Source organism: Apis mellifera, linkage group LG8, assembly GCF_003254395.2.
Source record: "Apis mellifera strain DH4 linkage group LG8, Amel_HAv3.1, whole genome shotgun sequence".
NCBI lineage: Eukaryota > Metazoa > Arthropoda > Insecta > Hymenoptera > Apidae > Apis > Apis mellifera.
In genome coordinates, this window is record NC_037645.1 from 8,609,619 (window position 1) to 8,633,257 (window position 23,639).

The window sequence follows — 23,639 nt, forward strand, 5'->3', positions numbered from 1 at the left end:
GATATATAAAAGAAGAAATATTATATTACTTAATGTATTAATATTAAGTTATATAAGTGTTGATATATTAGCCAAAGAATTTTATTTTAGTTCATTTCGAGATGGTAATGAAAGTGAAACATGTAATGAAGATATAATGAATATATTCAGACAAATTATTATTAAACGTTATAAAACGAAAGACTTTTGTGATAGAAATATAAAGGGTAAGTAATATTACAATATACTATAAAATAATTGTAAAATTATATACTACAAAATAATTGTAAAATTATTCATAATTTATTTCTTTTATGTTTAAATTTAAAAGAAAAATTATTTTTGATATATTCAAATAATTCATGAAGGATTACCAACTTTGAAATTTAGAATTTTATTAAGTTGGTATGTTGTAAAGTGACCTCTTCAAAATATTATCGACAGTGCACATTTATTTAGTCGATAATTATTTTATGCGTATTACATACATGAAGTATTTATAGTGTTTCGTAATTAATAACATATAAACATATAAAATATTGTTATCTTTTATCTAATATTTCAAATATTTTAAAGGTACAATAAAATCAATTTTTCATTCTAAATCTATAATAAAATGGGAGTGACACAACATATACTAAAATTCGATACTGTGGTTTTTATCATTTTCAACTTTATTAAATTAATTAAAACACAGAGTAGTTATTCATATTTAAATTATTATTGGTTTATCATTAATCGAAAATGCCCATAAAAATCATTTTATGTTTACTCAAAATAGTAAATGAAAGACAGGTGCCGAACGTAGTTGTCAAAGGTAGTAACTTTCGTTCAAAAAGTGTGGGAGTAGTTACGAACTTGCTTTCTGTCCTTCGGAAGTAGTCTTAGCCAGAACAGTGCATTTGATACGTTCTTCTGTGCATTCGCGGTACTTTTCAGTCTAAAATGCGTGCAAAGAACGTTGGATGCTATCTTTTTTGGAGTTTGTTTCTAGCCTACCACGTGGTTAGCGATACTCCGCCATCAATAGACAAAGACGGTAATAGTTCATTGTAGCTCTCTTAATTTTACGATTAAAAAAGGAATATTTATTCGTTTTATAATTAAGTTAATGTTTATAAAAATTCATTTCAATTAATTTTTAATATAGAAAGAAGATAAATTAAAACAATTGTTAATGTTTATTTTATTATTCTTAATTATTAACTTTTATTATATTATATGATTAATCAGTTCGATAGAAAATACAAATAGAAAAACAAAAATTTTTTTTAGTTTAAGTTTAGTTTATTTTATTAAGTTTATTATTTTCATTATTTTTATTTTTTTTTTTAATTATATTCGGTATTAATTTTATATGAAAAAATCATTTAAATTATACAAAATTAATCATATATGTTTCAGAAGAAAATATTTTTATAATACTTAAAATAGTAAAATAATTAATCCATTTTTCTAAATACTGTTTTATTTTATTTAATACAAAAATTTTTGAAAAATTATGTTCGTGGTACTAATGTTAAGTTTTATAAAGATGAAATCTTGTAATAATCTTATTTACTGCTTCTTTTATAATCTTTTAAAAAGGAAAGTTTTTAGTACATTGACCTTAAAAACCGTATAAGATCTTATAACTTGAGTTTTTTAATCGTTTATTTTAAAATAATTTATTTTTTACATTGGTGAAATCTAGATTTTATTTATTTTATTTATCAAGTGATTGTACTAAAGACAATTTAACTTTTTTTATTTATTTATGTACGAGATTGTAATATTTCTATCCGTAACGTAAATTTAAAAAAAAAAATTTAAAAAAGAAAATGATTTATTATCTATATTTTCTTGCCGATATATTATTAGATTTACCGAATTAATGTACATTACAAAAAGAATAAAAGAAATTATTAAAAGTTATTTATAGAATATATAAACATATTATAAAAGTACTAATAAATATTTATTAATATTAAGAAATAATGAAAATCAATCTATAATATAAATTTTTTAAAAAATTAAATACACAATTAATACATATTTACTTATGGATATATATATTTGATTAATATTTAGTTAATATATAGTTAAAGAAATATATAATTGAAACATTAAAGAAAGACAAATCATATCAAGTAGCATATGTATAGAATTAATGTGCATCCTTGAATCTTTATGGAGCAACTTGACACTTCTTACAATGATATAACTGTAGCAAAAAACTAATATTTTTCAAATAATATTTTAAAAATTAATTGCATATATATGTTTAAAATAATTAATTATAAAAATTAATTATTATAAAAGAAATATATTTTATAGTTATATATATTTACAGCATTGAATAAACAAAAGAAACGTTTATTTTTTTTTTTTTTTTAGATCGTACACGATATTCTTATCTTCCATTTCCGGTTACATGGGCATATGAAATTGTGAAGATATCTTTTTTTTTTAATCTTTTCTCGTTATGGTATTTTTTTTTCATGTATTTTTTTAAATTAACTTATAAAAAAAATAATACGATTAATTAATATTTTCAACAAAATTTTATTTGAGAAATCTTTTCAACAATTTTAGAAATAAAAAAAATATTACGTATATTTACATATTATTAATATCATATCAATAGTTTAATTATAATTAAATAAACATATAAAAATGAAATAAATTTTTTTTTATAGAAATAAAATTAATTTTTTCAATTTTTTACTTTTAAATAGGAGTGCTAAATTTTACAATTTGAAATTTTTTTAATAATTGAAGAAATTCATTTTATCAATAGTTTTCTTGAGAGATGACGTGACTTTTAACACGATGCAAGCCATATTATATTCGAATCATGATGTCACGTAGAAAATGTAGCGCTTATGAGAATCGTTTAGTTACTACTCGTTCAATGAACTGAGTTCATATGTTGATATTATTTCTCCAGAAATAGATAAACTCTTTGACTTCTAAGAGAGTCAAGAATGCTATAAAAAGAAGAAACGAAAAAATACAATTTTTCTTAATTTTACAAAATTTATTGAACTTTAAAAATTTGTTTATTACATTTTTCATCATTTTATTTATTATTTTATCGATCAATTGTTGTAATATAGAATTATTATATGTTTAAATATCTTACATTTTTTTAAAATTATATGTCGTGAAAATCTCTGCTCAACGTTCTTGCGAAGAAATAATTGATTATAGATTTGAATTATTTATACTTATTATTGTGGTTTAAATTTAAATTTCTTGAAATTATGAAATAATTGTTCATTGTATCAGTTTTTTTTTTTTCATTTATTTTAGAATATTATAAATGTCATTTAAATTGCAGATGTGCTCGTATTCACTGTCGCTACGAAAGAAACCGATGGCTACAAAAGATATCTTAGATCAATCGATGTTTATGGATTTCGCGATAACTTAAGAGTTCTTGGTATGGGAACACCTTGGCTAGGCGGTGATCATGTAAAAACCAGCGTAGGAGGAGGATATAAAGTTAATCTTTTAAAGAAAGCTCTTGAAGAATATCAAAATGATGATGATAGGATAATTATATTTACGGACAGGTTTTTAGACACATTGATTTTTGATCCGTTTCATTTCATTCAATTCATATTTTAATAATAGTCTTTGTGTTTCAGTTACGACGTAATATTTTTAAGTGACTTAACCGAAATCATCGACAAGTTCAAGAACACGAACGCTAGAGTTTTATTTTCCGCGGAAGGGGCCTGCTGGCCGGATAGATCATTAGCTTCCAAATATCCTTCTGTAACACGTGGAAAACGTTTTTTAAATTCTGGAGGCTTTATAGGATATGCATCAGATATCTATGCGATTTTAACATATGCGCCGATAAAAAACAAAGATGATGATCAATTATTTTATACTCTGGCATATCTTGACGAAAAATTAAGGGAACATCATAAAATTAAATTGGATCACAAATCTGTAATATTTCAAAATCTTTATCTTGCCGTAGGTAAGTGAATAAGGAAAATGGAATAAAGATAATGAAGTTTATAAATTTATTCTTGCACAGGTGATGTAAAATTAAAATTTGAGAATGGGAAAGCTTCCCTTTTGAACACTGTTTATAACACAGAACCATTAATACTTCATGGAAACGGTTATAGCAAAGAATCATTGAATTCTTTGGGAAATTATCTGGCACGTGCATGGAGCCCTGAAGAAGGATGCATAATGTGCTGGGAAGGAACAATAGAATTAAATAAAACGATACCAGAATCATATCCGATTATATTAATCGCTGTATTTATTGAACGACCGACTCCTTTCTTGAACGAATTTTTAGCTACAATATATCAACAAGATTATCCAAAATCGAAACTACATTTATTCGTCCATAACAATGTGGAATATCATCAAGATGTGATCAATAGTTTTATGAAAAATGTTGGATATGAATATAATACTAGTAAACTAGTTTCTGTGAACGATGCTATGAATGAAGTTGATGCAAGAAATTTGGCTATGTATGTATAGAAACGTATTTAAGTAAATTATTTTATACTAAACCTTTTTTTTTGTATTTTAAAATAAACATTATTTTTTTTTAGGGATTATTGCTTATTAAAAGAATGCTCTGGATATTTCTCTATTGATTCTATTTCTCATTTAGATAACAAATATACTTTGAAACTTCTAGTAGAACAGCAACGAGAAATAATTGCACCATTATTGGTCAGACCATATAAAATGTGGAGCAATTTTTGGGGTGCTATAATGGACGATGGATTCTATGCTCGAAGTTTCGATTATATGGATATCGTGAAAAATGAACGCAGGTAAATATTAAAAATATTATAACCTGTTCCTTTAATGCGGTAAATTATATTTATTATCTAACATATATACATATACATTTCGAAAATTAGAAACTAGAAACTATATACATTTCGAGAATTATTTCTTGTTTTTTTTTTTAAGACTAATTATTTTAGATAGCATCTTAAAGATAGTAAGATTTTAAACTTTATTTATAATTATATTAAACTACTTTAAAAAATTTAAATTTAATCAAAAGCAATAGAAAAGTCAGTCTTGAAGGATCTTCGATCAATACTATACATATTATCAGCTGTACATTCGTAAACTCCAGCATCCATTTGAGTTGCAGGATCTATTTCCAATTTTGATTTTACTTTATCTTCTCCAACTTGCCATTCGTGCACCTTTATATGATAAATCTTTGTCGTTATATAGTTTCATATTAAATAATCATAATTAAGATTAATCTATACCAACATGCAAATAAAGATGAGTATAAATCTCAGCTCCATCCTTGAACCATGTGATATGCGGTCGTGGGTTTCCACGTGCGACGCAAAGGAAAACAATTTTGTGTCCTAAAACGTACTCCAAATCAAAGTGTGATGCCAACAATATTTTTGCACCCTAAATATTAAATATTTTTGGAAAACAATGAAGCAATTAAAGAGTATGAGTATATTTTATCTATAAATCTATAAATACATACATTATGATTGTTATAATATTGATCACTTTCTGGATCACGATATTTTCCAGTGATAGGTAATCCTATTTGGACACGCGATCTGGTTTTTCCTCTGCCTCGTCCTCTTCGTCCAAGAATTTCCTGACTATTTAGCAGTAGTACGATTAAGAAAAATAATATCACTGTAGAACGTGGCATGATAGTTTGAGAAGAGTAACCGAAAATGGATAGCCAAATCGATGTTTAAAAAAGAGAGAATTGGAAAGTTTATATTATAATATGTCGCAGATATTCAACGAGTACAGACAACGTATGACACAGAACTCCGATGTAACTAACAGTCACCTACTCATTGCTCCCCTAGTGTTCTCTCCTATCTATTACAGATGTATAGGCAGATCCTGCTAAACTACATGTATTATATATACTGGTCATTTCTTGAACACTTATTGCAACTCGGTCATCACTGAATTCTAAATCGATTGATAAATTTTACATGATACTGATTAACAAACATGATTCATATAAAAAAAAAAAATGAAAAATGAAAAATATAAGAAAGTTATTGCAATAACTTTAAATCATATTTAATTCATGAATGGAATGATAATTTATTATATAAATTTGTGATGCTGTTTTCAATATACTTTATAGTTAGTACTATAGATATACTTACCACCCTTATAAGAGTCAATTGTGATTTAATGAATAGGAGCTGGGGGAACTTTAAATTTCCAAATGTGCTTTAATGCGTTGAAATACTTAACAATTGATAGCATTAATGCATTAAAGAAAATAACGAAATATATCGTATCTTTTCTTTTATTATTTTTTTTTTTTTTTTAAATGAAACGTTTTTGATATTATAAAAATTTACAATACTAATACTACGAAAATACTATTATATGAGTGAGAGAAAGAAAATATTTAAAAAAATTTATTAAAAAAAAAATTTAGTACCTATAACACTAAATCTTGTGCTATTAAGTTAATAAATTATATTGTTTGACATAAGTGTTGCAATTATAAAAGAAGTACTTTTTTTTTTTTAATAAGAAATCATAACATAATCCGTTCTAAAGCCACGACGATCAACCGCATACTGATTATCTGCTTGACATTCATAATATCCTGCATCTTTTTGCGTAGCAGGATCAATTTCCATCTTTGATTTTAATGTGTCATTGCCAACAGGCCATTCATGCACCTATAAAGTATGCATATTGCAATTTTCTAAATTTCGCTTATATTATATTATAAAAATTATATATTTAAAATTATATTATTATTATAAAAATTCCTGTTTTAGTGAAAATACCTGGAAAAATTTATGATGATACAATTCAATTCCATCTTTCAACCAGGTGATCTCAGGTCTTGGAAATCCAGTAGCCATGCAGAAAAATGTGATCTTCCTTCCTAACATGTAATCCAGTTCAAAGTGTGAAGCTTTCACTATTCTCGCCCCCTAAAATTAAATAACTTGTAGTATTCATATCTCTATCATTGTTAAATATCTTTTGACGTACATCTTTATTTTCGTAGTAATTAGCACTGGCAGGATTTCTGTGAGGAATCAGAATAGGCATTCGAGACTTGTAAACTCTTCCGCCACTGCGTCTGCTACCTCCTCTACCTCCACCACCTTTTGCTGCGTCTGTGCTTACTAACAATGCGATAAAAAAGAACAGGCACAAAAATTGATATCTCTTCATTTGTTCTACGATTACAAAGATGCTCAATCTGTTTGAAAAAATTTTCCTAAACAGTGTACATACACTTTAGGAGGTATGAAGATACACTTAAGTGTATCTTAATTTTTAAGCAACTATAACTTGGAATTATAACACTTGTTTTAATATTAACTTTTGCAAGGCATTATACGTTTATAGTTATGAGATAGAAATAGTTGCTCTGCTATAACAATTGAACTTCACTACAAAGCAATTGTTGGTGATGAAAAGAAACACAATGTTCAAGTGTGCTTACCGACTCTACTCGGAAACTCTACTTTTGACAAGTGGTTAAGCCGAATGTTTGGGCTTCGCCTGTCCCTACAGCCTAAAATATGAATGAACTATGCCCGATGGGCATGTCGTCATTGGTGACAGAGTTATGAATCTCAATTGGATAATTATGCATAACCCATTGCCAGTGTATTCATTGGCCAATCACGACATCACAATGATTGCCTTACAAAATATTGTCTCGCGGGACAAACAAATGTACTGATCCCTCCTATGACTTTGCGTTTGCTTCATTGGCCTTGAGATCCTGAGAATAGCAAACCGATCAGATATCCATGTGTTTGTTAATTGTTAAATCAATTATTCTTTATATTATATTAGTTTATTTGAAATCAATAATTCTTTATTTATCACTTAACACTTATTTATCATCAATAATTATCTATATTTTAAATTAAATTAAATTAAAAAACCCTAATAATAAAATAATGTTGATTATGATATTTCAGGGGATTATGGAATGTACCATTTATTAGTAATTGTTACTTAATTAATTCAACGCTAATAAGGAACAAAGAAACTCGTCCATCCTATTCAGAAGGCGATTTGGATACAGATATGGCTTTTGCTTATGCTAACAGAGAACGATCCATCTTTATGTATGTTAGTAATAGACTTGATTTTGGACATTTGGTTAATCCAGACAGTTACGACATCACGCTGACCCATCCAGATCTGTATCAAATTATTGACAATAAATTGGATTGGGAAAGAAGATACATTCATGAAAATTATTCTGAAAATTTTAATTCGAATCAAACTCCATTGCAGGTAAAGACATTAATTATTTTACATAAATTTTGAATATTTAGCAATCACTTTATAAATCATTTTATCATTTAATTCGATTGAATTTTCATTATAGCCTTGTCCAGACGTGTATTGGTTCCCCATAGTAAACGAAAGGTTCACGAAAGAATTGATAGATGTTATGGAAAATTTTGGAAAATGGTCAGATGGATCAAATCATGTATGATAATTTACGAATCCTTATATCTCTAATATTATTCATATTATATTAATTATATTTCATACTATATATAATAGGATAATTACATTTTTCAGATCATTATTTATAATTCACAGAGTAGATATTTATTTTATTGCTAGTCAATAATAAAGAAATTTTTTTTAATAGGATCCAAGATTAACGGGTGGTTATGAAAATGTACCAACCCGTGATATTCATATGAATCAAGTAAAAAATGAGCCACAATGGCTATACTTTTTAAAGGAATACGTCAGACCTCTTCAGGAACTCGTGTTCACCGGATATTATCATGATGTAAGATATTTATCTTTTAATATATTTCAATTATTTCTAGGACCCACGTATCGAAGGTGGATACGAAGCTGTACCGACACGAGATATTCATATGAAACAAGTCGGTCTTCATGAATCTTGGTTAAATTTTCTTGACCAATATGTCAGCCCTTTGCAAGAGCACGTCTTTATAGGCTACAATACTAGTGTAAGAGTTATAAACAGGATTATGAATAAATGGGAATAGATTATTGGTTTCACGATATCTTGATTAATAAATAATTGCACCGTTGCACAAATTTCAGATTACAAAACACTGTTCTACAAATTTGATTGCACCATTTCCTGGTGATAGGCTTCGTATTTGGGTCCATCGCAGATTTTTATAAAATTACATTAGATTGCTATATATATATATATATCAAATTTATAAAAATATTAAACATTAGTTAAAACAATTACAGAATATATTTTATACAATTGAATATCAAAAATTGAAAAAAAAATTAGTCTGTATTGTTTTGGCTAATGTATTAGTGAAAAATGAATATTATTATATATATATAGATAATTTAAATTTACAGCCACCTCGTGCCCTCATGAATTTCGTTGTAAGGTATCGACCAGATGAGCAACCGTCATTGAAGCCACATCATGACAGTTCAACTTATACTATCAATATTGCTCTAAATAGAGTGGGAGTGGATTATGAAGGTGGAGGTTGTCGATTTATCCGTTATAACTGTTCCGTTACGGATACAAAACCAGGCTGGATGTTGATGCATCCTGGACGATTGACTCATTATCACGAAGGTCTTCGAGTTACCAGTGGTACTCGATACATTATGATTTCATTCGTTGATCCTTAATCAGTATGTCGAATCATAGGACATTCTTATAGATAATAAAAAAAATGAAAGAAAAAACTGTACAAAAATATTCAACTGTTCTCATATATATAAAATCTATGAGAAATTATATTAATTGAAAATTAGGATTGGGCATTTTTTTATTTAAAATAAAAAAGAACAAATAATTATAATTTAAATAAAATATATAAAAATAAAAAAATAATAAAATATAATAAAAATATAATAGAATGGATTTTAAATAAAAATGTTTGCAAATAAATTGTAAAATCGTATTTGAGAAATAAATTATTTTTAAATGATTTGTTTTAAATAATAATAGAAAAAAATATGAGTAGAATTTAGAATAAGAAGAATGATTTTGGGGAATAGAAATTCCACATAAAAAAAAACATTCATAGCAAAAAAAAACATTTTTATATTTTCATCATAAAATCAAATAACAAATATCTATCAGATATCAAATAAAGTAACAAATAAAGAAATAATTTAATTTTAAAATACATTATTATTAAAATAATATTATTTAAAATAAAGTAACGTATAACAAATAAAAAATAAAATAAAAATTTACTTCGATAAAGCCCAATCCTGGTGAAAACTTAAACTGCCAATGTGAACGAAATATATATTTCGAAAAAATAAGATTCTTATATTGATGTTATTTTTTTAATATAGAAAAAATATAAGTGTGAAATATTAGTAATCGTAAGTGTTTGTATAGAAATAAAATGTTAACTTGCATTTGTATTTATCATTTTGAAAATACCACATAACAATCACATAGTAAATCAGGTCATATTGTTACGTCCCTTTTTATTTTATTATTATTAAAAACTTGTTTTTTTATGTTATTTACAACTTACGATTTCTACACAAATATATTTACATTTTAATTTATATCATTGAACGCAAAGCTTTGTTTCTTTTTACCAGAATTTAGCTGTGCTTTTAGATAATAATTATGGATATTTCCTAAAAAATTACACACGCCACACTGTTTAAAAAAAAAAAAACATTTTCTCATTTCAGACTTCGCGTATCTATACAATTATTAATTATTAATATGTTACAATTAGGAACATTCGTAGGATAAGTAATCAGATTAACATCACTAAATAGCAAACTTTGAAAAATTGATTTAATCATATTCTCGCACATTTATTTACATAGTAAAAAAAAGTTCCTTGTCAGAGTGATATTAATTGCAATTGTAGTATGTCACAACGCAATAGCAATATACTTAAATTCATTTAAAAAACACTTTCTGTATGAAAAAATAAGTACATTTTAAATTAATTCAAATTATATATAGTCGTTTATCGGCTTGAACCAGCGCCTTTGGTTTTTAATATTTTTTTTTTTTTTTACATATATTTAGTTAATTTCTTGCCATAGATAATTTCAATTAATTCGCACACATTATATAACTTAAATTTTTCATCCAGAATGCCACATAATCTAATTAATTTTAATGTATAACAAGCAATGACGTAACTTTGCAACGTAATAATACGTTATAAAAATGTTCTCTGCCAGCGAGTATTTTTACCGCATAGATACTTGATAAACACGAATGCTATTCAAATTCACAGTTTAATTGAACTAGGCATTATTTACAGTTTGTTCAATTCATAGAAAAAGATAAGATTATACATGATTTTAATAACCCGCTCGTTTCAATTCATTTAACTGATGTGCTAATTTTTCCTCTTTAGTTCTTCTTGCTTGACCCAACTTTCTACATTCGATATAAGTGCTGAGAAAACGTTCAACATCTATTTTCCTATTTAAGAAATTCTCAGCAATTCGTTCACTTTCCTCGTGACTTTCATCTGCCGCTTTCCTCAAACATTCTTTTATGTGATCCGGAATAAATGCTTCAGATAATTTGTTATATCGTTGTATTAGTTGATCGTATCTAGTTTTTAGTGCAGTAACGATCTGAATTTTATTTGCTACATCAGACTGCAATTCTTTAAGCTCGGGTTCTTTGGCTATATTAGCCTCTGAAAAATAAAGAGAAAAAATAAATTTTCGAAAGAACAAAATAATATTATAATACTTTATCGGAAGTTATCTTACCGGCAGTTTTTTGGACCCAATCTATTGCATCATCGATAGCGGTATTAATGTCTTTTAAATCGGAATGTTTATCCAGAAATTCATCTAATTTATCGTTATCTTCATTCAATTGTTTCAATTCCTCGTTAGTCAAATTATTTAATTCTGGAAACACTACACTCTGCCGTAGCTTAGTTTGTGTTTGATTCGGCAATGATTGTTGATGATAATTCGCGTTCACGTAATGCGAATTCAAATATGTTCCAGGTTGATTTGAATTGTAACCTGATGCATCTGTACCACTTCTCGAACACGCAATATATGCTGAATGTTGCGAGGGAGAACCGAATTTTGTATGACTGTCCGTCACATACGCGGTACTCGAATTCGTATGATTGTAATTATAAATACAAGTATTTGCACTGGCAGATGAATACTGTGGATATTGAGTGGTATAATAAGAATTGTATGATGTTGGTGGAATTTCTGGATACTGTTGTAAGGAATAAGATGGAGAATTTCTTTCTTGTGAATCTGTAATTTATATTATAAAAGAACAATAAATACTTTGTATTATATCTTTTGTATTATTGCACTTATTTCAAAAACATATGTACCTCTATGAGATTTCACAGATCCAGGAGAAATATCTTCTAACAGTTGTGGAGGATTTTTACTAAATTCTCTAATGATAGCTTGAACAACACGACCAAGATCACTGTGCACTGTAAACTGATATGTAAAACCAAATGATCTTTATGATTCTAAATAAATAAATTATAAATATAAAAGATGTTACATTAAGTAGTCCTGGTGCGCTTGTGATTTCACTATGTTCATTACACCAAGGATGATTTATGGGTGGAGAGACCCTGAGCACTGGTTTTTCCAACGGAAACTCCGGTGACAAAGAAACCATAATAGCCATTCTCCTTTCCCTAGCATTGAATTGTACTTGATATTCCACATCTTCTCTTAATTCTACTACACTATAACACATAATAGTTTAATAAATATGAAAAAATTATATAATATCAAAGTTGATTTGATTGAACAATATAGAAAATTATAAAATATTTATTTTTAGGTCAAAAGAGAAACCCTAAAAATTAAACTAGATGTATATCATAGTGATGACAGTTTCTCATATGATGGACGCGTAGAATGTAAATGAAGATTTTTGATTTATATTAAATAATTCATATATTAAATTTTTTTCTTTATCTTTCAAATAAAATGTTGCATCTTATGTTTGTATAAAAAATATACGAAAATAAATAAATAGATTAATGCAAATAAGGTTAAAGAAGAGAGGTTACAATCGAAAATTTACTTACTTGTCGTTAAAAATTTTCAGAGTGTCGATTTGCCGTTTTCTCTTGACTGCGACATTTTCATTTTCGCCACGGAATATTCGCGATATCATTTAAGAGGGTTAAATCTAGATAAAACATTCGTTTTATCCTTCGACTTCCCTGTCAAATTAACCATCCAACAGCAGAACAGCTGTTTCGGCCTTCGTCACACTTCACAGGAGAAATCGAGATGTGTGTAATATTAGCAGTATTTTTTTATATTATATACTATCATTAAAAAATTTTAATTATATTAAAATATGAATCATTTTGAACACAGTAACTTTCATACACATTAATTCAAGCGATCAATATAATTGACTTATATTTCAATAAAGACACAATGATAATTTCTGTTTCATTACTTAGGCCAAGGTCAATAAATTTCTTTGTTAACCAAAAACAAAAATAAAAAAATGAAAAAATTATTTTTATAGTAATTACGAAAATAACATTCGAAAAATTCAAAATAAATAAATAGAATTTTGATGATTATATTATTGTTTTAATTGTTACTTATGTATAATCATCTTATTAATAATTGTTTTTTGATTATATGAATAATTTTCTTTTAATTTATTTAAAATATTATTGTATGTAATATTCAATATTGTATGTAAATATATCAATTCGTATATATAAAATAATTTCTAACTTATTTATTATATAGATATATTCTTATTCTTATATTTCTTTATTGAATTATTTTAAAATTAAAATCAATTTTCTATTCGTTAATAAAATAGAAATTATATAGTATTCTTTACATAATTGTTAAATTTTAGATCAATAAAAAAAATAATATCATTATTATTTAGACCAACTTAATAATTGAGAATATCAATTTTAGCTAAAAATTGTCAGATATCAGGAATACATATATGCATATAACTTGAAAGAATTCCCAATTTTAATTTTTAGTATTTAATTAGTAACACCATCTTTTTGAAAAATGTTCAAACTCGTTACTATATTATTACCGACAACAAACAAAACTTTTTGGTTTGGCATTATTGCTTCGAAAACTTCATCTATTGAATATCAGAAATATTTTTTTAAAAACAGTTTTGAGATGACATTATTCTTCAATTCTATTATCTTATTTTTGAAAATGTCTTTAAAACTTAACAGATGGCACAAATGGTTAATTCTTACAATATTTCCATTCTATTTTTTACTCTTTTCATCTATATTTATGTTTTATCTGCAGTGGTCTAGAGATGGCACTAATTGATTAGAATTTTTATTTTATTTATTTTAATCTATAAAATATATGGGCTCAAGAGAGGACTCCAATATTTAATTTTTTTTACTTTTTCTTTAACTTGATCATTTTTTTTATTTAATCTATTGATTAAAAATTTTAATAGAATTTATTATATTCAATTTTTATAAAACAATATTTTTTACAATTAAAATTAGATTATTTACAAAATTTTTGTTATGAAAGTATTATATTGTAATATACAAAATTAGATTTATTTATTTTATTTTATATTAAATCAATAACATTGGAATGAACTGACACAAAAAGGATAAAAAAGGATTGAATGATCTTTAAATTCATATTTAAAAAGGAATCTATTGCACATTATTTTATAAATGTTTGAAAAAATACATCTCATTTGAGATTGTTTATTAATATTTTGCACTGCATAAAATGCTTATAAATGACCAATTATCAAAATAATCTTGCTCCATAAAATTCTTAAACTCACACAAATGTTAATAACGAATTGGTAGATAAATGAGAATATAGATAAAAACTAATAGGTTACGAGGTGATGGAAAAAAATGAAATTCATAAAAAATTCCATTGTAAGAATTGATAAATTCTAAGTAATTTGTATAAAAATTAATAAAATAATATTTATCTATTTATTATTGTATCTTTTTCGTTTGAAGATAAATAAAATTTATTTCTATGCAAGCTAAATAACTATATTGAAGGAATATTATTTTATATAAATAATTTTAATTTTATAAAAATTTTAAAATTATAAAAATTAAAAATTTTAATCATATAAACCGATAGAGTTATCACAAGAAACCGAATTAATATTAAACAAAATTTTATCGTTTTGAAAGTAAAATTTATGTACGAACATGGAAATCGAAAAGTCAACAAAGAAATATAACATTAAAGTTGTTTATATTATGTGACTGAAAAGATGATACTAAATTTATAAAAATTTTTTTATAGATAATTTTTATGCAAGACAACTTTCACTTCAGGATTTCTTCTATTTGATTCTTCTTCCAATCCATTCTTAACAATTGTATTATTCAAAATATTAAAATATTCACATGAATAAATTTGTTGTATATTTAAATATATTATCCTATAAATAATAAATTATTTTTATACAATAGAAAATTATCTATTTTTTTTTTTTATAAAAATTATATTTATAAGATTATTTAATAATTAAAACTTTAAATATTTTTATTTTTCATATTTAATTTTCCAAAATTTTAATTTTGGAATATCAAAATCTAATTTCAGAATTATAAATCTATGAATTAGTTGTAAAATTCTATTTTAATCAATGTAATAAATTCGTTATTAAGTATGTGTCAATAATTCGTACATTTTATTCATTATTTAATAATTTCATTGCTTATATAATACGATAACTTTGTATGAGATTTGCATTGAAATATATATATAAAATTCTAAATTTTATAAAATTTGTTATGTTACAATTTATATTTCGATTTCAAATGCAACTTTCAAATATTCGATTACTTTTTAATAGAATTCAAGATTATTAATAATGAACATATAATTATCATATAGCATAAAGTTAGGATCATAAATAATAAAAAAAATCTGTTTTCTTGATACTCGTCTAATAATAATAGTTTTCATCAAATTATTAATCTTGCATATAATCTCTAGATATAGTAGAATTCTTTTTAACCAACTATGGAACTACATGAATGAATGATTAATTATTATAATAAAATCCAACAATATTATTATCGATATTATAATAATATATATCAATATCAAATCAAATTAACAAATATATAATGTATACAAAAATAATAATACTATAGAAAATCACGATTTTTAGTTTATAATGATCGTTAACTAGTTAAAGTAGAATCGAAAAGAGAAAATACTGTATATATATGAAAAAGAAAACTATTATTTTTTTTTTTTGGTTTTAAACAAATTGCTATATGGATGTTATTTGAAAATATGTAAAACATACACAATAATAAATATATAATTGATTAAAAAAAAAAAATGTATTCTTGATTTTTATATCTTCTATATGGCCAACTAAAAAAAAACATTAATAATATTAATTATATATCTTTTATTATATTATACTATTGATATTATTTTGTATATTGATTTCTTTAATCTCTTAAATCATTTTAAATATGTTTTCCTTAATTTAAGAATAATTGATGAGTTATAGTTTCAAGTTTTATAATTTTAAACCTATATAATTATAAATATAATTACAAATTAAATGAAATGAATATCATTTAACAAATTTTACAAATTTAATGAATGAAAATTTAATGATTACTCAAATATTTAGAATATAATAAAAAGAAACATAAAAGGAATTTAAACAATTTCAATAAAGTATTCAAATATAAAGTTTAATTTTTAAATTTTATAAGTAAATCATTAGTTATAACAGATACTATATTTAAATTACTTAGATTTATTAATTTATCTTAATTAAATGTTTTCTTCTTTTCATATTTTTTTCGATCAAACTAATCTTATCATTTTCCCCCTAAAAAACTTATTTTAATAAACAAGTTGTGTTGTTATGTGTAAAATCATAAAAATCTGTTTCGCGATTGTATCGTTTAAAATAGAAATCTTCATTAAGCAAAGATTTTTTCTCTCGCATGTTATACTTAATCGTATCATTTTTCCCCACTTTTGTTAATCAGTTCATTTATATACATATCCAGTAGGTCCATCATTCAGATAGAGTTTGAATTTAAAGAGTAATATAATCAGATTAATATAATAATTAATTATATATTTAAAATATAAGAAATTATGGCAACGGCAAATTTTAAAGATATTTCACCATATAAAGTGAAACAACTTCCACCAGCCCAGGATTACCTTTATAAAGAGTAAGTAATTTTCATCATCAATATTTATTAAAATATTTATGAAGTCACAGAGATCCATTTTTTTCTTCAAAATAACATAGAACACTTTCTTAGAATAATTTCTGTGAATCAATGATTGATTTTTTATTATTTTTTCATATCTAAAAACTAATTCAATGTTATTACAGTTTTTTAGAGCATTTACAATTAAAAACTGATCATCATCCTCGAATAAAAGTTGCTCTATTTGGTGTTGGACGAGCCGGTACCATACATTTAGCTAATATTGTAGACAGTTCGCGTCTTAAGCTGCTCTACATCGTAGACGATGTCGAATCTAACTGGACGAAACTTAAAGAATATTGGCAACTCGATGATGTTACTTTTCTAAATAGCAAACAAGCAAACAAAGTGTTCAATGATCCTAAGTAATTTAGTTTCTTTTTTAAAAATATTTAAACTCACTAAAAAATTTTATTAATTCATTAATAGAAATCTTAATAAAATAATATAGTTAACATATATTTTAATAAATTAGATTAGAGGAAATAATTTCCAAAAAATTATTTAGTATTACTTAATCGTTTGTATCACAAGATAGATTACCGTACTATTTTTTTTTTTAATAATTTAAAAAGAATGATAGATACAAACTTTTCTACGAATAAATTACTTTTAATAATAATGAAAATATATTAAATATAAAAAGAAAAATATATAGAGTTCAATCAATAATTAAAATTATTTTTCAATAGTGTAGATGCAGTTATTGTTGCTTCGCCTACATGCACACATGAGATGATCGTAACAAAATCGTTGAAAGCGAAAAAAGCGGTTTTCTGCGAAAAACCGATAGCCGAAAACAGTCCCAACACGTTAACATGTTATGAGACTGCCAAAAAAGTCGGCAAACCACTGTTTTGTGCTTTTAACAGGAGATTTGATCCTAGTTACTCTACTGTCAGAGACAGAGTCAGAAGTGGAGAGGTTGGACATGTTCATGTCATTAAAACAGTCTCCCGTGATTCTCCTCTTCCTAGTATAGACTATTTAAGAATATCTGGAGGAATATTCCATGATTGTATGGTCCATGATATTGATATTATTACTTGGGTTCTTGGAGAATACCCTGTTAAGGTGAGAATCTTTGATTATTGCAATTAGTTATCATTGAATTAAAAATTAAAAAATAATTAATACCAAAGAATTTATTCCAGCTTTTATCCAAATATATATGTAGTGTTCATAATTCTTCCAATATTCTTAGTTATTGCTTTTAATTATTTGTTCCCGAAATACTCTAGATATAAACATTGTCAAAAATATCTTTTTATTAATATAATTAATCTTCTAATATAATTAATTAATTTGATTTTTACAATTAGAATTTATAAATTTAGATTTAAATTTTTTATTATATAAGAAATAGCCAAAATTTAAAAAATTTAATATAATTTTTCCTCACCTTATTGTATATAGTTATAAATGAAAAATATTAATTTATTCTCTTTTAAAGAATATGATTTGAAAAATCAAAATATTCATAGAATTTTTTAATTATAATTTTTCAAGAAATTAAATAAATTATGTTTCCTCTTCATTCTTGTTCTATGCAGTTTTCATTTAAATATTTGCTTGCAGGTCGCCACTCAAGCATATGCACATATCCCAGAAATAAAAGCAATCAATGATTATGATACAGTGGTAGTAACATTACATTTCCCATCAGGTACTTTGGGAGTAATCGATTTGTCACGATATAGCCCTTATGGTTATGATCAACGTCTCGAGGTATTTGGCCCTAAGGGTATGATATCTGCAGGCCATGAACAACCAATGCACTGTGTTACCAGTCACAACGGTATCCAAGGTGTAAACAATCCACCAATATGGTACTCATTTCCCAGTAGATTCAGAAATGCTTATCAAGCAGAATTGAATCATTTCATTGATGTAGTGCTTGGTAAAGATGAGTCGTCTGTCTTGCCAGAACAAACTTTAGCTGTATCTAAGGTTGCATCTGCCTGCGAAGAATCCGCACGTACTGGTAAAATGGTAGAAATAAAATGGGCACCCAACGAATTACCGTAGAGAGCATGATTGTCCAACCAATTTTAATAATTCAAATATCATTCTGTTATCTTGTATCTTATAATATCGTGATATATTTATATTATTCGTTTTTTTTAATCCTTTAAGTCCCAATGTTATATCTGTGTAACTCTCATTTCAAAAATTTGTCAAATTCAAATCTAGCTTTGATGAATTTATGAATTCATATTTAGCTTTTTTTTTTTTAATAGTTTTTTTTATTTACAGTTTCAAAAAATTATATTTTTTTAATAAAAAAATAATAAGTTTTTGATAATTTTTTTTATATTACTTTTTAAATATTAGATATATTAGACAACTTACAATAAAAATTGATTTAATATCAATAACTTTGACTCAATTTTAGATAATAATTTAAAGATTTGGGCCTTAAAGAATTAATGACGTTTTATATTTTTCTTGAAGACAAAGGGAGAAAATTTTTGATTATTAAAATAATAATGTGCACGTTAGTTCATACTAAAAGTAGAGTAAAAAAAAAAAAAAACTTTAGTGAATCTTGTTTGTTACACGTTTTTTTTCTTTTTTTCTTTTATCGATATAATAATATAAAGAAAATACAGAAAAATACCATATACCCTAAATAGATAGTAACGATACAAAATTCACATTCTTTTTGTAGTTTCGATCAGAATATTTATAAAAACGAAACAATAAAAATTGTTATAAATTTATAAGTTCTATTCTTATAAGTTCGTATTTTTTTGTCCATAATGTTTGCCCCTTTAAAAAAAAGAGAAAAAAATTAGAAAATCTTTATAAATTTGTCGATATGTCGACATGATTAACTTACGTTACAAAAAATCCTTTTTTAGTAAATTATAAAATTACAATGGAGGAACTTAATATTCTTGAAAGTTTGCAAGCTAGCTTTTGGTCGCGAAGCTCGAAATATTCATGAAATCGTGTGATATATTTCTTCAATAAAATATTATTTTTTTGTGTGCCTATTTTTGTTTGTTATTTTTCTAAATCTAAATAAAAAAATTTTCGTAAAATATCTATGAACGTGGCAAAATTTTCACAAAAAACAATAAGCTTATTATTAATTCCTATTAACCTAATTTTGTTTTAGATTCATTTTGTTTTAATTCATTCACATTGATTCCTAAATTTTAGGTATTGCGCTAATGATAGATTAGATTATCAAAGTATTTTAACTTCATAGATTCAAATTATGTTATAAATTTCTGTAATCTAATTAAAAAAAAAAAAAAAGATATAGCTAGTAAGTAAGTAGTCATTTGTCATTAAAATAAAATATTGCGTCTATATAGCTGCTCCATGAAATAAAATCCAAACACGATTTCAGACTAAATGTCGAGAAACGAGTGCTTGCCTGAGCGATGAGTTTTGATTGTGCGGTTTCCAATACATCAAAATTTACAATAATCGATGTAAAAAGTCATTACCTAAAAATCAAGTACAAATTTTCTTTCCCTAAACTTTACTGCGCAAACATGGAAACCTTCACAATATTTTTTCCTCCCTCTATTGCTTTTAAAGTCTTAAAGATTTTGTGAACAATGCGTCCGTAGCTTGAGTTTTGTCTCCATTAAATCTACGTAATTCCGCAATAACTTCTATTCTGTTAAATCCTAGAGATTCGATCTCTTTTACTGTCTCTTCTGTGAATGGATCATGGGAAAAAACTGTGGTTTCTATAGGGCCTGATCTGCTTGATGTTCCACTCGAATTATTGCTTTCTAGACCATCTAAAATATATATAAAAAAAAAAGATTTTTTTGTATTCTAACAAAACAAAAATAAAATTATCATCTCAAAATGCAAAGCATTTGTTTGAAATCATTAGTCCAGGTAAATAAAAGGATATGTTAAATTTTCTTAGGGGAAAAAATTATTATTGAGATATTGTATTTTATTATAAAATATTCATAAAAGATTTAAATAGTATATAAAGTATATACACTGTTAATAGGATCAAAGGAAAATTATAATAGATTAAAAGGAATATTGGAAAAAAAGGAAGCCTGGACAGATACATACTTACCAGGTTGCCGACGTTGTTTTTTTGCATCTCTAGAACCATGCTCTAATGCCCTTTGAGATTCTTTTTTGTTTTTATCATCTTCCACATCGTAATTACTCGCATCGCTATAACCGCTTAACCTGAGCCATTCTGGCAATTCCCCTAATGAAGTATTTACATTGTATAACAGACAAAAAAGATATTGTGTAATTATAGCAATATTTAAGTTCACCTTCTGCTAAAAATGGAGTCTCTGCACCAGTAGTACCAATTTTTAACACATTTTTTTTTAAATCTATACAACATTGATGTCTTTTCAACATATCCAAACCAAGTAACATGTCCATGCTTTGTTCCGCAAGCACAGTAAACGATGTCGTTAAATGGTCGTTTCCAATTTGAATTTGTACCATATGAATACGTCCAATAATTCGTTGAGTTCCAACACCATGAGCTATTCCAGCCCACCTTGAATCAACTAATCGCATTATATGGCATCTTTCGGCACATGCATCGGACATTATAGTTGATTGTGCACCTGATTTTTATATAACATATAACATATTAATTTTATATAATATATAATATATTGGTATATGATGTATTTTCCTAATAATATTCATGAAATTTCAAGATATAAAAATACAACTAATATGAGCACGGAATCTTCGGGTGTCTAAATTTAATCTACTCCCACTATGAAGAACCATATTGAAAAGAATGACTTTTAAAATGTAAGAATTTAAAAATAGATACATAGTGACTAAACAGAAACCAAACAAAGATACTTAAAAATAATCTTGTCTCCAGTCCAATAATGATTTTAGTTATTTATGTATTTATGCATGTATTTAATTTTATTTTTATTATTTATAAATGTAAATAATATTAATAAATTTTATTTACCTGTATCAATAAATGCTTTAACTGGGAATCCATTGACTTTACAATTAATATATAACATAACAACTGATCCAAATGTCTCTGGATTATATTCCATTGCAGCTTCCATATTTGCTTCAATATTTTTTTGCCTGATATCCTCTGCAATAAACCTTTGAGCTTCTGTATCAAATGGATCTGCATTCATCATTCTTAACCTTTGTGCCTCACGTTCTTCTCTCAATTTTATTTGTTCTCTAAGTACGGTGGTAAATTTTTCTACAAATCAAAAGTTATCATTAGAACAAACTCTTAAGTTTCCAAAATATTTTTATATATTATTGCACATCTCACCAAGGTTACCAGATAGTAAGGCACTAGCCAGTTTAGGATTATTCTGGCTAAGCAATGCTAATTGATCCGGATTAGCTAAGAACATGTCTCGTATTATTTCTGGATCATCCTCTTTTCTAGGGTTTTGCATTCTGGCTATAGTACTGCTGGAAGCTGATGGCTGTCGACTGTTGGATGCTCCTGGCACTGTGATGGAACTGAAGTCCAACATGGGAATAGCTAGAGTAATGTATCTTCAAATTTAGTATATTCTCTTTTTTACTATAGTAAGAGTGCGCTTTTAAATAACTGATCTGATTAAGCGCATAGCGACAAACTATCTTCAAATCAAACTCAACAAAAGTACAAAACTTGTGCTAAAATGAACAATGTGCGAGTCGACAAAAAGGAATGAAATGAAAAATTCTCACACGAAGAAAAAACGTATTCTAATACATTATTCTAATATATTATAAAGCGAATTTATTGACAAATGTAATGAAACCAAAGGGATACATGCTCGATCGAATCTGTTAAGCTTAGTCCACTGGGATCGTGCGTTATAAATCTAGTAACATCTGATCGAGAGACGTGACAATACAGTAAAAAGAAACGTAAATCGAAGCCGAAAAGCTAACCTCACGACCCGCCTCGATTGCCACTTTAAATAATGGTGCTGTATTGAAGCTGACCTCCGTTAAAGGGGTGAAGGTTCAACTCGGCCCCGCTCTGATGCATGTGTTGCAAAATCACCACGTCACCGTCTCGGATCCCGTGATCTTTCAGCGATTTCTTGTCGTTCATCAATGGTAGACCATTGAAAGCGATCACCATCTCGTGGACTGGAACATTGCTTTCAATCTCACACAAAGCCTTGAAACTCTCCAGCTCCATATCCTCGATGACGTCCAGCACGAAAATGTCGTCGCTGAGTGTGGTTACCGTTACCTTCATCGTGTTTACTTGGTTTGCTGTTTGTTCCGTGTGGATTCAATAATCGAATAATAATAGGAGAAAGAATAAGTAATAGTAACAATTACTTAATGACGATAAATTTTACACAAGAATTTTTGCCGCTCCCCTCGCGCACGGGATGGCCGTACGAAGAGCGGCTACGGGATGTAAACAACAACCCAGCTCAGCGAAAATACTGACTAGCCTCAAGGCTCGACCTGAAGGCCATTTAAGTCACCTCG

General features: G+C 26.2%; 6 protein-coding genes across 10 annotated transcripts; 2 read left to right on the forward strand and 4 right to left on the reverse strand.

Moving 5' to 3' along the window:
• Positions 1-431: 431 nt before the first annotated feature.
• LOC100578909 (procollagen-lysine,2-oxoglutarate 5-dioxygenase 3) lies at positions 432-9,645 on the forward strand. 3 transcript variants are annotated; one of them, XM_016913624.2, is made up of 10 exons: positions 641-1,018; positions 3,302-3,536; positions 3,612-3,952; positions 4,013-4,466; positions 4,551-4,778; positions 7,926-8,247; positions 8,342-8,446; positions 8,615-8,761; positions 8,802-8,948; positions 9,325-9,645. In XM_016913624.2, the coding sequence occupies exons 1-10, from the start codon at positions 925-927 to the stop codon at positions 9,607-9,609; spliced, it is 2,358 nt and encodes a 785-aa protein (XP_016769113.2). In that variant the 5' UTR covers positions 641-924; the 3' UTR covers positions 9,610-9,645. The 3 variants fall into 3 exon arrangements, with proteins under 3 accessions (XP_006564744.1, XP_016769113.2, XP_006564743.1); XM_006564681.3 differs by lacking the exons at positions 641-1,018; positions 8,802-8,948 and adding an exon at positions 432-555; XM_006564680.3 differs by lacking the exon at positions 8,802-8,948.
• LOC726411 (immunoglobulin domain-containing protein oig-4) lies at positions 4,809-5,782 on the reverse strand. Its single transcript, XM_001120611.5, has 3 exons — positions 5,471-5,782; positions 5,239-5,388; positions 4,809-5,165 (listed from the first exon to the last, which is right to left on the reverse strand). The coding sequence occupies exons 1-3, from the start codon at positions 5,645-5,647 to the stop codon at positions 5,007-5,009; spliced, it is 486 nt and encodes a 161-aa protein (XP_001120611.1). The 5' UTR covers positions 5,648-5,782; the 3' UTR covers positions 4,809-5,006.
• Gb15078 (GB15078 protein) lies at positions 6,296-7,861 on the reverse strand. Of its 2 annotated transcripts, XM_006564502.3 has the most exons (4): positions 7,439-7,861; positions 6,979-7,115; positions 6,768-6,917; positions 6,390-6,656 (listed from the first exon to the last, which is right to left on the reverse strand). In XM_006564502.3, exons 2-4 carry the CDS (start codon positions 7,036-7,038, stop codon positions 6,498-6,500), a joined length of 369 nt encoding a protein of 122 aa, XP_006564565.1. In that variant the 5' UTR covers positions 7,039-7,115; positions 7,439-7,861; the 3' UTR covers positions 6,390-6,497.
• A 266-nt stretch (positions 9,646-9,911) lies between the features above and the next one.
• Positions 9,912-13,386, reverse strand: LOC726422 (vacuolar protein sorting-associated protein 37A). Its single transcript, XM_001122159.5, has 5 exons — positions 13,011-13,386; positions 12,473-12,662; positions 12,291-12,405; positions 11,695-12,207; positions 9,912-11,618 (listed from the first exon to the last, which is right to left on the reverse strand). The coding sequence occupies exons 1-5, from the start codon at positions 13,097-13,099 to the stop codon at positions 11,272-11,274; spliced, it is 1,254 nt and encodes a 417-aa protein (XP_001122159.1). The 5' UTR covers positions 13,100-13,386; the 3' UTR covers positions 9,912-11,271.
• Positions 13,387-16,833: 3,447 nt separating this feature from the next.
• Positions 16,834-20,381, forward strand: LOC552024 (myo-inositol 2-dehydrogenase). The gene is made up of 4 exons (XM_624405.6): positions 16,834-17,147; positions 17,315-17,554; positions 17,882-18,263; positions 18,768-20,381. Exons 1-4 carry the CDS (start codon positions 17,068-17,070, stop codon positions 19,215-19,217), a joined length of 1,152 nt encoding a protein of 383 aa, XP_624408.3. The 5' UTR covers positions 16,834-17,067; the 3' UTR covers positions 19,218-20,381.
• LOC552049 (protein DDI1 homolog 2) lies at positions 19,738-23,639 on the reverse strand. 2 transcript variants are annotated; one of them, XM_006564682.3, is made up of 6 exons: positions 23,136-23,639; positions 22,465-22,683; positions 22,135-22,389; positions 21,461-21,766; positions 21,250-21,390; positions 19,738-20,953 (listed from the first exon to the last, which is right to left on the reverse strand). In XM_006564682.3, the coding sequence occupies exons 1-6, from the start codon at positions 23,395-23,397 to the stop codon at positions 20,739-20,741; spliced, it is 1,398 nt and encodes a 465-aa protein (XP_006564745.1). In that variant the 5' UTR covers positions 23,398-23,639; the 3' UTR covers positions 19,738-20,738. The 2 variants fall into 2 exon arrangements, with proteins under 2 accessions (XP_006564745.1, XP_006564746.1); XM_006564683.3 differs by having other exon boundaries at positions 23,082-23,444.

What these genes read in the sequence shown, in the direction of transcription:
- LOC100578909 (XM_016913624.2), top strand. Translation starts at nt 925, where the DNA reads ATGCGTGCAAAGAACGTTGGATGCTATCTTTTTTGGAGTTTGTTTCTA. An exon ending in CGAATCAAACTCCATTGCAG is followed by an intron (nt 8,248 to 8,341) that starts GTAAAGACATTA and finishes TTTTCATTATAG; the next exon opens with CCTTGTCCAGACGTGTATTG. An exon ending in GGTCAGATGGATCAAATCAT is followed by an intron (nt 8,447 to 8,614) that starts GTATGATAATTT and finishes TTTTTTTAATAG; the next exon opens with GATCCAAGATTAACGGGTGG.
- LOC726411 (XM_001120611.5), bottom strand. Translation starts at nt 5,647, where the DNA reads ATGCCACGTTCTACAGTGATATTATTTTTCTTAATCGTACTACTGCTA. An exon ending in AATATTATAACAATCATAAT is followed by an intron (nt 5,389 to 5,470) that starts GTATGTATTTAT and finishes TTTAATATTTAG; the next exon opens with GGTGCAAAAATATTGTTGGC. An exon ending in ATACTCATCTTTATTTGCAT is followed by an intron (nt 5,166 to 5,238) that starts GTTGGTATAGAT and finishes TATCATATAAAG; the next exon opens with GTGCACGAATGGCAAGTTGG.
- Gb15078 (XM_006564502.3), bottom strand. Translation starts at nt 7,038, where the DNA reads ATGCCTATTCTGATTCCTCACAGAAATCCTGCCAGTGCTAATTACTAC. An exon ending in ATTACTACGAAAATAAAGAT is followed by an intron (nt 6,918 to 6,978) that starts GTACGTCAAAAG and finishes ATTTAATTTTAG; the next exon opens with GGGGCGAGAATAGTGAAAGC. An exon ending in ATCATCATAAATTTTTCCAG is followed by an intron (nt 6,657 to 6,767) that starts GTATTTTCACTA and finishes CATACTTTATAG; the next exon opens with GTGCATGAATGGCCTGTTGG.
- LOC726422 (XM_001122159.5), bottom strand. Translation starts at nt 13,099, where the DNA reads ATGATATCGCGAATATTCCGTGGCGAAAATGAAAATGTCGCAGTCAAG. An exon ending in CTGAAAATTTTTAACGACAA is followed by an intron (nt 12,663 to 13,010) that starts GTAAGTAAATTT and finishes TATGTGTTATAG; the next exon opens with TGTAGTAGAATTAAGAGAAG. An exon ending in TTGGGTCCAAAAAACTGCCG is followed by an intron (nt 11,619 to 11,694) that starts GTAAGATAACTT and finishes TTTATTTTTCAG; the next exon opens with AGGCTAATATAGCCAAAGAA.
- LOC552024 (XM_624405.6), top strand. Translation starts at nt 17,068, where the DNA reads ATGGCAACGGCAAATTTTAAAGATATTTCACCATATAAAGTGAAACAA. An exon ending in AAAGTGTTCAATGATCCTAA is followed by an intron (nt 17,555 to 17,881) that starts GTAATTTAGTTT and finishes ATTTTTCAATAG; the next exon opens with TGTAGATGCAGTTATTGTTG. An exon ending in TTGGAGAATACCCTGTTAAG is followed by an intron (nt 18,264 to 18,767) that starts GTGAGAATCTTT and finishes ATTTGCTTGCAG; the next exon opens with GTCGCCACTCAAGCATATGC.
- LOC552049 (XM_006564682.3), bottom strand. Translation starts at nt 23,397, where the DNA reads ATGAAGGTAACGGTAACCACACTCAGCGACGACATTTTCGTGCTGGAC. An exon ending in CCTTCACCCCTTTAACGGAG is followed by an intron (nt 22,684 to 23,135) that starts GTCAGCTTCAAT and finishes ACATTACTCTAG; the next exon opens with CTATTCCCATGTTGGACTTC. An exon ending in AAAACAACGTCGGCAACCTG is followed by an intron (nt 20,954 to 21,249) that starts GTAAGTATGTAT and finishes TATATATTTTAG; the next exon opens with ATGGTCTAGAAAGCAATAAT.